Raw genomic sequence first — 13,636 nt, 5'->3', positions numbered from 1 at the left:
GTTGAGATAAATGTGTGTGTGGGGGGGGGGGGGAGGTCTGCATTACAAAAACAAATTGTGGGGGGATAAGAGAATCAGGGTAAAGGCTGGGGAGGGGGCATGAGAGAATCTGGGTGAAGGCTGACGAGGGGGGCATGAGAGAATCTGGGTAAAGACTGGGGAGGGGGGCATTAGAGAAACAGGGTGAAGGCTGGGGAGGAGTGCATGAGAGAAAGAAACAAAGAGAGCGAGAGAGATAGAGATGATTGTGTTCAATAGGAGAGAGCCAGTAGGAAAGGATGAGAGAAATGCCTAAAATGCATGTCGTGATTAGGCGCAATTAATTGTGTGATTAAAACTTTAATCACTCGGTTTATCATGATTAAAATTTGCAATTGTTGCCCACCCCTAGTTCTACTTTGTTTTGGATTGGGGCAAACTGTCTACTGTTTTACCATGATGGTTTGTGTACTAATATTAGCTTTATGCATATCATATGAATATTGTCCATGATGCACATTTCATAGTACACGTGACTACATTAGTAAACCTAATAATTAATGTATGCTACAAAGTAGCCACAATGTCTATAAACTTTCAGGGGATAATTTTATAAGTGTCCATATTAGCAAAAAGTAAAGTGTGTGCTCTTTGCTATGCAAACTTTGCAGGATTTTCAAAGTGTAACTGCTTGCCTACATTTGCTTTGAAAATGACCCCAAAAAACTGTGCATGTAATTGCACCTGCTATTTAGTGTACATAGTATTGCTGTGGAAAATTGTCCCATTTGATTGCTGTAGGTGCAGGCCCCTTCCTAACCCCAACCCCAGGAAGGCCTCTGCGCACCGCATGTAAAGTCCACTCATACAGGCTGTGGGAATTCTCTACCTGCACGCTGGGTGGGAAATTTTTGTAAAATCCCATCTCTGTTTTTGTTTTCATCTGTCTGTTGTGTAGTGACACTTTATTTTGACTTTGCTTTTCTTTTCCTGCCTTCAGCCTCTCTTCTCCACCCTCACACTGCCTCCCTTTTCCTCTTCTCCAGCCTCTCCTCTACTGTGGCAGTGTCCCTGGGCTTTTGGCCCTGACTAGTTCCTCTGAAGTCGGTAGCAGGTAACAGGTTCCTCATTTTAGGTTGCCTAGGATTTTGGTACCTCTGTTGTAAGGATCTGAACTAGCTTACTAAAAATAAAATAAATATAGAGCCTGCCAATTAATGATAGAAATACATAGTATTAGTATCCTTTACTAGTGCAAGAGATGGAATCTCAGTGTTGTCTTAACCTATGTAGAGTTATGTTTACCCGCATTAATTGCATCAGATTCAAGCTACTCAGTGATATTCAGTGTATTGGAGACATGACCTTCCAAAGAAGTAGTGAAATTTATCTGTAAATATCTGATTTTGTGTTTTAGAAAGTTCAACAGTACACGTTAATAATTCAAGCTACAGACATGGAGGGAAACCCGACGTACGGTCTCTCAAATACAGCAACAGTTGTCATCACAGTGACAGATGTCAATGACAATCCTCCGGAGTTCACTGCTAGTACAGTAAGTACAGTACAAAAAAGGTTGAAGAATAAGGGGAAGGGAATGGATTTTGAATTTAGCTCACACCTTTTTCAGTAGTAGCTCAAGGCGAGTTATATAAGGGTACAGTAGGCTTTTTTTTTTTTCTTTTTTTTTTTTTTAAATCTCTGGAGGTCTTACAGTCTAAGTTTGTGCCTGAGGTAATGGAGGATTTAAAGATGTGCCCAATAAGGGTATTCTGTTCAACACATTTCCAGTTTTATCCAGTGTCCCAGAGGGATTGTATATATTTGTTCAGAGTTCAAAACATACTGTTAGGATTTCAGAACATTGCAAAATGATGGTCCTTTTGGACCTTAAGTCCTCTGAAGTTGCCCTTGACTGTAGAGGTCTATTGGGTATGTCTCCCTAGATTTACTAAAATACATTATCACACACTTTCATGCTCTAAGGCAGTTAATACATTTTATTTATCATAGGTCCAAATATATATATATATATATATATATATATATATATATATATATATATATTTTAGGGAAGAACATTAATCACAGTTAACTGTTTGATTAACATGTTAATTATTAATTGCGATTAAAAATTTATGCATGCATAATGATTAATCCTGTTCTGCCTGCTTTTTGCCTCCCTCCCATGCCTCTCCCATCTCCACCCCCCTGAACCTGCCCACTTCTCTGGCTCTACCTCCATGCAGCCCCCCCCCCCCCCAATGTACCTTTCTGAATAGAAGTCTTCAGCCCTACAAGCTAGCAGCTTTATCTCTGACCTGACCCACCCCTTCTGATGCAGTTTACTTTTTTCAGAAGGGGCCAGCCAGATCACAGGCAGCCTTTGAGCACGACTGCCGCTGACCTCCATGGCCAATGACTTCTGTTTAGAAAGGTACATTGGGGGGGGGGGAGGTGGCGTGCGGGGAAGGAGAGCCAGAGCCGCAGACAGGTCTGGGGGGGCAGAGCAAGCCGCAGGTAGTTACAAGGGGGAGGGTGATCGAGAGAGCCATGGGGAGGGGCTTGGGTAACCCATGGGGGATGGGGGACCTGAGAGAGCCATGGGGGAGGAGGAGGGGGCTTTGAGAGAGGTGCGGGGGCTTGAGAAAGCCACAGAGGAGAGGGGGACCTTAAGAAAGCCATCGGGGGAGGAGGGAGGCTTGAGAGAGAGGCATGGGGGAGGGGGCTTGAAAGTCAGTGGCAGGGGAAGAGAGAGATACCAGACCTTGGGGGGAGGGAAGGGGGCATTGAGAGAGAACCACGGAAAAGGCTGATAGGGGAGGAAGAGATGGTGGATTGTGCAGAGGGGAAGGGGGGAGGAAGAAAGGGCAGTGGAGGGAGAAGAGAGAGGGAGAGATGGGCTTAAAGGGAGAGAGGGAGGGGAGAGAGAGAAAGATAATGGACCGGGGTGGAGAGGGTGGAGGGAAGGAAGAAAAAGGGAGAAGTGTTGGACCAGGGGGGGGGCATTGGGAGAGAGGGAAGAGAAAGAGATAATGAATATGAGGGAGGGCAGTGATGGGAGGAGAGAAAGGGAGAGATGTTAGACTCAGAGAGAGATAATGGATCTGGGGTGGGGTGATGGGGTTGCTAAAGCCCCATCAGCCAAAGAAATCCGCTCCCTCAGTCACCCTTCTTCCTCCTCCTTGTACTGCCTCAGTCACCGACACTTGCACTCCCCAAGTTTGTGCATGAATTGAGCCTGCTCGGGGAGAAGCGGCTGGAGGCACCCCCGCTGACTTCCTCGCTCCTGAAGCAGTACAAGGAGGAAAGGGGTCTGCATTGGCAGTGGATTTTTCTTCGGCATCCCAACCAGTAAAGATATAATACCAGGGGGAGGAAATGTGTGCCCACCCCGTGCCCCCACCCAATAAATTGCTGGCTATACCTTGCCTTTTATCACGTGATCAAGTGACTAAAAATTTTAATCAAAATGCAGCCCTAATATATATATATATTTTTTCATATGAATCAGTTTGTTCACATCCTGCTGTAAAGTTCAGAAGTATCAATTTGATTCCCGCCTTAAAATGTTTCAGCTATGTACTCGGTATGCCAGCTGAGTAGTTGTGGATCCAGCATTATCTAGCCAAAATCTTCTTGCAGTAAACTATTTCAGTAATATATATATTTTTTAACTTTTGTTCTAGTTTTTTGGAGAGGTGCCTGAAAACAGAGTGAATGTAACAGTAGCTAATTTAACAGTAACTGATAAGGATCAGCCACACACTCCTGCCTGGAATGCAGTCTACAGAATCATTAGCGGAGACCCTACAGGCCGATTCAGCATATTGACTGATGCACATAGTAATGATGGCTTGTTAACTGTTGTGAAGGTAAGTTAGTACGCTTCCAGACTGAAAACCTCTTAATTAAGAAGTTCTTCACATATATATTTTATATTATTAGATATCACGGTCACTGTGAGATACAAAGGGCCTGAGTTACAACAGGACATCTGTGTGGGAAGTTCAAAAAGTGCCTATTTTAAGCCTATGTGCCTTTATGAAATAGGTATCCAGAACCAGCCCCTGAGCATGCAAATGTGAATGCCCACGTTTATACCTGCTCTCAGGTGTAAATGTGAGCATGCACTTAAAATTTTAAAAAAGTACTTCAGCCATACTACTCCCCCAGGAATGCCTACATGTGGCATGTGCATCAACTTATTGGCAAATAAAAAAACGTATAAGTAGTAACATCAAATCCACAGTTCAAACCAGCTTGTTACCAAATAAAGCCTGGCGTGGACATGTTTTGCCCACAGGCTTAATCAAGGGTAAAACTTACAAAAATCAATCAGCTACTCACACCCTTTCTTCCAAATCCATTCCTGTTAAGGAATCTAGTTGTCCAAAAACACCTTGTGCAGGCATTTCACAATTACCTGATAATTTCTAAATTCAGCTCTTTCAAACATGCATATGCATATACCACGAGGTAATTGTATAAAAGACCTTTACTCACAGAAAAATCTTTTGAAAATTACCCCCTACATGAATACACACGTGTGTGTGTGTACACAATTTTATTGTTTTTCTTGGGAAAAGTGAAGGTTTGAATTGAATCTGAATTTATTTGCCTTTCCAAATTCATGCTTAAGACAGGATATGCAGGATTTGGAGCCTCTTTTATCAACCACGCTAGCGGTTCCCGTGAATGGGCTTGGTCGGCATTACCGCACCGGGAGCCCCTAACGTGACTTGATAAAAGAGGCCCATAGTTTGTTCCTGTGGTGATGGAGAGTGAATTGGCTTGCCCAAACTCATGAGGACCATCAGTGGAAGCAGCAGCGTTTGACCAATGGCTTTCCCCGGTTCTCAGTCCACAAGTCTAACCACTAGAACAGTGGCCCCCAAACCTGGTTCTGGAGGCACCCCAGCCAGTCATTCATGAGAGAGAGATTTGCATGCACTGCCTCCACTGCATGCAAATCTATCTCATGAATATTTATTGTGGATATACTGAAAACCTGACTGGATGGGGTGCCTCCAGCACCAGGTTTGGGAACCACTGCACTAGACCATTCTGAAAAATTATTTCTATTACTCAAACAAATTACATTTTCCAAATAACTTGGGCAGTCAGACCTGATATGCAGCAAAACCACATCCTTTTTAATAGTAACCATTTATAAGTTATCGTAGTTCATTACTCAAGAGTTTCTGCTCTTTTGGTTCTTAAAGGTACACTAACTATATCCTTAACTAGGATATAGTTAGTGTACCATATACTACCATGCTCTGTGGGGACATGACCACTTTAGGTAATTATTATTAGCTCCTTAAAATACTTTGATAAGGTCCACGTGTCTTGAAATGTAGCACGGACTAAAGAAACTGGCAGCGGAAAAGGAAAACAAAACATCAGCAATAGCTAAGTGCTCACAAACAGAACAGGCCCTTTAAGGCAACAGAAGAATGCTCTATCCCATTCTGCCTTTTAGGCCTATGTCAAGAGTAGCATCAAAAGCTAACAGATCACACGCTGCCATGCCACAGCTGGAATAACAGCACAGAAAAACACAGAATATAGACACGACCCGTGCAAGACAGGGAAGCTGTTGGGGGTAGACACATTTCATCTGAAGCTTGATGGATGTTAACTTAGCAGTCTCAGCTGAATGTCTTTTAATTAAGAGGCATGATGGAAGGTACAAATAGCTCATATTAATTTTTAACAGGATTTCAATTGATCATAAAAGGTAGGCATGCTTTTGATGAATACAAGACCCAGTCTTACTCTCTAACAGTAATGTGCTGTGATTTTCTTAAAGCTTTTGTTTTAGTAGCTCTAAGTGCACTCTGTGGTTGGATAACACAAGAGGAACTGGCTTTGGTACTGGGTAGAGCAGTACTAGTCACTCCCTGTCCTGGAGGGCCGCCAGAGAGAGATTTTCATACAATGGGACTGGTAGGCATGCAAATCTCGTTCATGCATATTCACAAGGGATATTCTGAAAACCTGTCTCATAGGCAGCCCTTCAGGATTGGGAGTGAATACCGAGGCTCTAGAAAAATGAATCTGTGAACTTGATGAAGTTACAGTTGCTCTTCCAAATTTCAGTGGAAAAATTCTATTCATATACATGTTGTTGGCTCAGGAAAAGCTCTTTACTTGGGGGGGTATTTTACTAAGGTCCGCTCACGTTTTTGTCACGCTCGCCAAAATTGTAGGCGCACTAAACGTTAAGAGATGCCAATGCATTCCTATGGGCGTCTTTAACATTTAGCGCACCCACAATTTTAGCATGCGCTAAAAACGTGATAGCGCCTTAGTAGAAGACTCCCTCAGTGATTCTGGCTGTGTACTTTCTACTTAGTGTCACAGATATTGAGCATTTAATGTTTTTGCTTATGCTGATGATCTGAAAAAGAATAGGTTTAGTGAATAGTGTTAACACACAGCTTAGGAAATTGTAGGATTCCGCTGGTTAGGGTCTGATCAGGCTGTATATTTCAATTTCACAGCCATAGTTCCCTGTCCTCCTACCTTCTCCTCTCCACCTCCACCCCCCAGCAGTACCTGCTCATAAAGAACTATATAATTCCATCATAAAACAAGAAATATAGTTTTTGTGCCACTCATTCATTTAATTAACTAATCCACCCCCCTTTTGTTTGTATTCTAGCCAATTGACTATGAGACTAATAATAAGTTTGTACTTACTGTGGCTGCGGAAAATCAAGTGCCATTAGCCAAGGGCATTCACCATCCTCCTCAGTCAACAGCATCTGTCTCCATAACAGTTATCGATGTGAATGAAAGTCCATACTTCAGTCCTAACCCTAAATTTGTGCGTCAAGAGGAGGGCGTACCTGCTGGTACCATGTTAACAACCTTCACTGCTCAAGATCCAGATCGTTATATGCAACAATCTATAAGGTATATCCAAATTCAGTTTGCGTTGATGCCTACTTAGTGGCTCTTCCGTTTAACCTTGTTTTATCTAGAACTGTACCTTTTCTAACCAATGTTTTGTTGAATGGTTCTGTGATTATTTCATCAACATTACATTTTTATGCCAAAATCTGTGCCATATTTTAAGGGGGAACAATTTATAACTTTTTACCCCTCTGCTTTGTAGTAAATTGGATTTTTCTTGTGTTTATTTATGTAAGTCCTTTTCTTAAGGCTTTGCTCTGTTGATAAGGGGGGAAGTTATCAACATGGGCTACGTTATGACATGTTATTTTATTGTTAAACTGGGTTATTAGTAACTAGTTTTCATTGCATTAAATGGGACCTGTGTTAAAATAGAACAAGTTAGTGGTAAGATAACCTGTCTTAATGGTAACCCATGTTGATAACTTCTCCCCTAAGGAGTAAACCATAATTTGGTCACTGTAGCTTAGTCAAGTATCTTACCTACCTCTTCCGTCCCTTCCTCCCACCCATGTACATATTCTCCTTCCTCCCCTTTAAAAAAAAAAAAAAGAAACTGCAATAGAAGACTAGAAGCACGGAACAGTACACCTTTTTTTAGAGGACCCTAGATAACATAGATTCAGAAAGGGAAGATCTGTCAAACAAACTTGATTGAATTCTTTAAATTTGTGACAAAAGTGGTGGATTAGGGAGGTGCAGTGAATGTTGTTGATCTGGAATTTCATTTCATAGAGTTGTTAGTTCATGTGATCATTAAAACATCCCAGACAAAGAAGTAAATATAGTAGGATTTTTGACATTGGTCCTTGTAGAAGACTGATAAGCAAGTTGAATAATATGGGAGTAGATCAAAGCTGTAAACTAGGGGGCCTTTTTACTAAGCTGCGTAAGTGCCTATGCGTGCCCAACGCATTCCAAAATGGAGTTACCGCCTAGCTACCAACATGACTCTTGCGGTAATTTCATTTTTGTCACACATCCGAAAAATAATTTTTATTTTCAGACGCTCATATCGTATGCTTGCCAAGTGGCATTTGACACGCGTAGGTCATTACCACACAGTTACTGCATGAGACTTTACCACTAGGTCAATGGCTGGCGGTAAGGTCTCAGACCCAAAATGGACACGTGGCAATATTCATTTTGCCACACGTCCATTTTTGGCAAAAATTTCAAAAAAGGCATTTTTTGTAGGTGCGCTGAAAAATAATTCTACACGCGTCTACATTACCACAGGCCATTTTTCAGCGCACCTTAGTAAAAAGATCCCTAGGTAAGGAACTGATTAAGCAACAGAACAGAGAGGGTGGTGCATAGTAGAATCAGTGTTGAAGAAAGTAAAGAGACAAACAGAGTACCCAAGACTCAATGCTAGGACCAGTTCTTTTTCAATATCTTTATTGATAGTATTTTAAAGGGGCTTCAAGAAAGAATGTGCTTATTTATACAGAATTTGTAGACTCCGTTCCTTTTGTCTTGCACCTCACGCCTGGAATAGACTTCCCGAGTCTGTACATCTAGCACCATCTTTGGCCGTTTTCAAGTCCAGACTTAAAGCCCACCTCTTTACCACTGCTTTTGACTCCTAACCATTACTCACTTGTCCTGTCCTTTATCCTCACCTCTCTGTTCCCTTACCCTTAATTGTTCTGTCTGTTTTCCTGTCTTATCTAGATTGTAAGCTCTTTGAGCAGGGACTGTCTCTTTTTGTGTATGGTGTACAGCGCTGCGTATGCCTTGTAGCGCTATAGAAATGATAAATAGTAGTAGTAGAATTTACCAGGATGAAAAAAAGAGAGACTTGAAAAACTGGAAGAATTTATTTGTTATTTATTTATTACATTTGTATCCCACATTTTCCCACCTATTTGCAGGCTCAATGTGGCTTACATAGTACCGTAAGGTGTTTGCCAAGACCGGTATAGAAACAATTGCAAGGTGAAAATGTGGTCGAATAAAGATGCGTTTGTTTCGGGCACAGTGGGGGTCGAAGAGAGGGAAGGTTATATAGTGTCCAGTACGATCATTGGATTTGCTGTATTGCAGAGTGTAGGCATCTATGTTGGGTCAGTAGGGTATGCCCTTTTGAACAGGTTAGTTTTTAGTGATTTCCTGAAGTTTAGATGGTCGTAGATTGTTTTCACAGCTTTTGGCAGTGCGTTCCATAGTTGTGTGCTTATATAGGAGAAGCTGGATGCATAGGTTGCTTTGTATTTGAGTCCTTTCCAGTTTTGGATAGTGGAGGTTTAGGTATGTTCGTGATGATCCAGTTCTGTTTCTGTCTGGTAGATCTATGAGGTCTATCGTGTACCCTGGGACCATGCCGTAGATAATTTTGTGGATCAGGGTGCAGAGTTTAAAGGTAACACGTTCTTTAATTGGGAGCCAATGCAGTTTTTCTCGGAGGGGTTTGGCACTTTCGAATCGTGTTTTACTGAATATCAGCCTGGCTGCTGTGTTTTGGGCGGTCTGGAGTTTCTTTGTGAGTTGTTCTTTACATCCCACATAAATTCCATTGCTGTAGTCTGCATGGCTTAGTACCATTGATTGTATTAGGTTACAAAATATTTCCCTCGGGATTAGGCATTTAAGTTTCCACATTGAATGGAACATTTTCTTTGTTGTGGAGTTTACTTGGCTCTCAAGAGTAAGGTTGTGGTCGATTATGACACCAAGTATTTTTAGGCTGTGTGAGATAGGGAGGGAGTGGTTTGGGGTATTTATGGTTGTGGGATTGTACTTACTGGATGAGGCAGTGTGTTTTTTCAGTGTTCAGTTTCAGTTGGAATGAATTTGCCCATGAGTCCATGGTGGTCAAGCCGAGCTTGATTTCGTTGGTGATTTCTGTCAGATCGTGTCTGAAGGGAATGTAAATTGTGACATCGTCTGCATAAATGAACAGGTTGAGGCCTTGGTTGGTTAAGGCTTTGGCCAATGGGATCATCATTATGTTGAAGAGTATTGGTAATAATGGTGATCCTTGAGTCTGCTTTCCATGGCGGTGATATGTTTGAATTTGATTTTACTTGATATGTTCTGGTGGTTAGGAAACCCTTGATCCCGTTAAGTGTGTTTCCACCAATCCCGAGGTGGTCTAGGAGTCTTAATAGTATATTGTGGTTTTACCATATCGAAAGCGCTCGACATGTTAAATTGGAGGAGAAGTATGCTTTTACCTCTAGCTATTTCCTGCTTGAATTTTGCCAGTAGAGTGACTAATACAGTTTCAGTACCGTGGAGGGGCCGTAATCCTGATTGTGATTCGTATAGTATTGAGAACTTGTTGAGGTATTCAGTGAGCTGTTTGGTCACCAGGCTCGCCATCAATTTGACTACTAGTGGGATGGATGCAACTGGGCGGTAGTTGGCGAGATCGTTTTTTTTTTTTTCTTGGTGTCTTTTGGTATTGTGGTAAGTAGGATGTTACCATATTCCTCAGGGAAGAGACCTTTTTGGAGCATGTAATTTAGGTGGGATGTGAGGTCCACTATGAAGCGGTCAGTGGCGGATTTAAGTAGGTGGCTGGGGCAGGTGTCCAGTTTGCAGTGGGTATTGAAGAACCTATGAGTCACCTGTGTGACTGATCAATGGTAAGGAGAGCAAATTTTGACCAGGTACGGTCTGCTGCGTATTCTCCAAAGGTTGGGTCCATGCCATCGATGAAGTTTTCGATGTTTGTGTTATGCTGAGGAAGTGTGTTGCGTAGTTTTGTTATTTTTTTCATTGAAGTATTTAGCAAGTTTGTCTGCAGATGGGATGTCTGTGTTGGTTGTGATGATTGGAGTGGTGTCTAGTAGTTTGTTTACGAGTTGGAATAATTTCTTCAGGTCTTTGTAATCCGCTCCTATTTTAATTCTGTAGTAGGATCTTTTGGTCTGTCTTGTTGCATATTTGTATTTTCTTTGTATTTGCTTCCGTGCGTTGAGTGAGTGTTCATCTTTCATTTTTTTCCATGCTTGTTCCAGTTTCCTAGATTGTGTTTTGAGTTTTTTAAATTCGTTATTGAACCATGGTATTGTGTTTTGTCTTCTTGATATTCTTGTTCTTAAGGGTGCTATTTCATCTAGTGCACCTCTGCATCTTTCGTCCCAGTAGGAGAGGTAGTGCATGGTACTGACCATTCGTTGTCATATCTTTTGCCAGAACGTTTTTGGGTCTATTTGACCAAGAGTTTGCAAATGAAATTCTGTGCCAAAAAAAGATACAATCTTGCATTGGGAGTACAAAACTGCACTGGCTACACAACATTTAGGGTCCTGTTTACTAAGGTGCGCTAGCATTTTTAGTGCACGCTAAAAATTAGCACGTGCTAAAAACACTAGCACACCTACAGCATGTCTTAGTAAGCGGGACCCTTAGAATATCAAGACTGTTAAAGGTGAACGAGATCTAGTTAATTCAGATGATGTCTGGCTATCCAATCAATGAAATGAACTTGGTTGTCTAAGTAGAGAGATGTTATTGAGGTTCCATCTAGAGTTCATTGTATTTCTGGTCATTCAAAGCATGAAGGCAGTTAAGTGCAGCAGGCAGTATACAATTTTGTAGCCCAGTCTTTACAATGAAAGCCATGATATTCTCAAACTGGAAGGAACATTCAAATATTAAATAGGCTTTAGTAAATCACAGGAAGGAGACATTCTCTGTATCAAAGGTATTTGAAGGAACCAAGTTCATCACATGAAGCTGGAAGGAGAAAGGTTCAGCAGAAACAAACAAAAAAAAAAAGATACTGGGAAGGTTCTATGGAAGTTGGCTATCATATCCTAGCAGTGGTGGTGGTGGTACTGAATTAAGCACATTAGGGCAGTGATCAGTGATAGTGAACGATAATAGGAATAGCAATCAGAACCCCTGGAGTAGAGGAGGGCATCTTGGTCATTTATAGATGATACTATGAACTGAATGCAGGGCCCATGATTGTAGGGTTTTAGAAGGAACCAGAGGTCATGCCCTCCCAGCCCAGGACTAGCACTGTAGTGATAGGATTTGGTATATTAAAGAGGAAGGATGATGAATGGGTGATAAATGAAGGCTTTATGTTCGAAATGAAGGCTTATGTTAAGGGACCCCAACTGATTCCAATTGAGCTGGAAGTACAGAGGAGCAGGATAAAACTGATGGGTCAAAATAAAGCAACTGGAAAAATTTGACAGTCACCAAACAAAATCAACAAACATATACTACTACTACGAATCATACAAAACAAATCATGACAGTGGGTTGCTACTGTGCATACACTTAGATAAAACATGCCTTTCAAGAGTTCAGAAAAGTCAATCAATTTTATAGAAAGCTCAAAATGTTTCAGCAAGATGCTTGTTTTGTGGGCTGTGGAAGAGTCTTACATCGAATTATAAATGAAAGTGTAGCAGTGTAATGAGCAAAACAAAATCCTAAGGGTTAAAAGAAAACCAGAGAAAACCTTAATTTGAAACAAAATGAAAAATACAATATAAAAAGAGGGTTTTTTTTTTTTACTAAGGTGCGCTGAAAAATGGCCTGCGCTAATGTAGGTGCGTGTTTTGGCCGCCCACAGAATCATTTTTCATCACACCTGTAAAACTATGCCTTTTTGGGGAGGGGGCTGAAAATGGACGTGCGGCAAAATTAAAATTGGCGAGCGTCCATTTTGGGTCTTACCACCAGCCATTGACTTAGCGTTAAGGTCTCACATGTTAAACGGACAGTAATGGTCAATGCACTTTCAAATGCCGATTACCGCCCACGCGCCCGAAAATAAAAATATTTTCTGACATGCATAGTGGACGTGCATAAAAAATGAAATTACCGCCCGGCCCACGCAGTAGCCAGGCAGTAACTTGGAATTGGCGTGCGTGGGCACTTACGCGGCTTAGTAAAAGGGCCCCAGATTCAAATATGAAAACAAACATTAAAAAATTGAAATATGATCTAGCAGAACAGCATGCCAGAAAGCAAACAGGACAGTGCCAGCCGGTTGATGGTGATTCATTTCTGACTAACAAAGCAAGAGAACCTTGGAGGACTGATGATTGATTGGGAAACATTTTTGTGGTAATTGTTCAGATTAATGCAAAACTTGGTAGCAAGTCCAGGTGTTTCATTTCATTTCATTTTATTTATTTCTTCTGTACTGTACTCCCAGTAAACCTGACTAGATATTGGATTAAATATGGGATCATGTATGCTCATCCACCCTGGATGGTAGAGAACCAGTGGGGAGGGGAAGGAATGTGTATCATATAATCCCTTAAGCTTCCACAGCTGGCTGCTGAATGTATTCTTGCAGTATGAAGGGACTAACGGGCAAGCTAAGTCCACTGGTCTCTTTTTGCTATAATCTGTTGTTCTACTGTTCTGTGTGTTCAAAGCTAAAAAGCAAGCATGCATCCTCCTTCCATGAAACCCACATCTTTTTTTTTTTTGGATACAGATTTAAACTGTAATCCTTTTTAAAATAATTAGGTACCAATTTGCCATAAGTCTTTATAAGAGGATTCTTGTATTACAGTAGTGAGTGTTTGAATATTGATTGTGTCCACGAGGAAATTAAAATTGTGCAATGTTGGAAATGCACAGATGAGACAGTGATGGAATTTGTTTTCCTCTTTGAATTACTTTGTGGTTCCCCAAGAACTTCTAATGTGTTGTGTCTCCAACCTTCTGCTGTTTTCTGTGTGATAAATAATGGTCTAATGTTACTGGATTGCAAACCTTGGGAAGGACAAAAAGGAATTTCAGACTTTAC

General features: G+C 41.3%; 1 protein-coding gene across 1 annotated transcript in view; it reads left to right on the top strand.

The window, feature by feature from the left end:
* Positions 1 to 13,636, top strand: part of CDH2 (cadherin 2) — a 423,873-nt gene that overhangs the window by 352,481 nt on the left and 57,756 nt on the right. The window contains exons 8-10 of the mRNA XM_030213715.1: positions 1,397 to 1,534; positions 3,669 to 3,854; positions 6,650 to 6,903. Coding sequence (XP_030069575.1) covers positions 1,397 to 1,534; positions 3,669 to 3,854; positions 6,650 to 6,903 — 578 coding nt within the window. The remainder of the gene's footprint in view (positions 1 to 1,396; positions 1,535 to 3,668; positions 3,855 to 6,649; positions 6,904 to 13,636) is intronic.

This window comes from Microcaecilia unicolor, chromosome 1 (assembly GCF_901765095.1).
Source record: "Microcaecilia unicolor chromosome 1, aMicUni1.1, whole genome shotgun sequence".
Taxonomy (NCBI): Eukaryota; Metazoa; Chordata; class Amphibia; order Gymnophiona; family Siphonopidae; genus Microcaecilia; species Microcaecilia unicolor.
The sequence above is the reverse complement of the archived record's forward strand: the minus strand, read 5'-3'. Positions and strand labels throughout refer to the sequence as shown.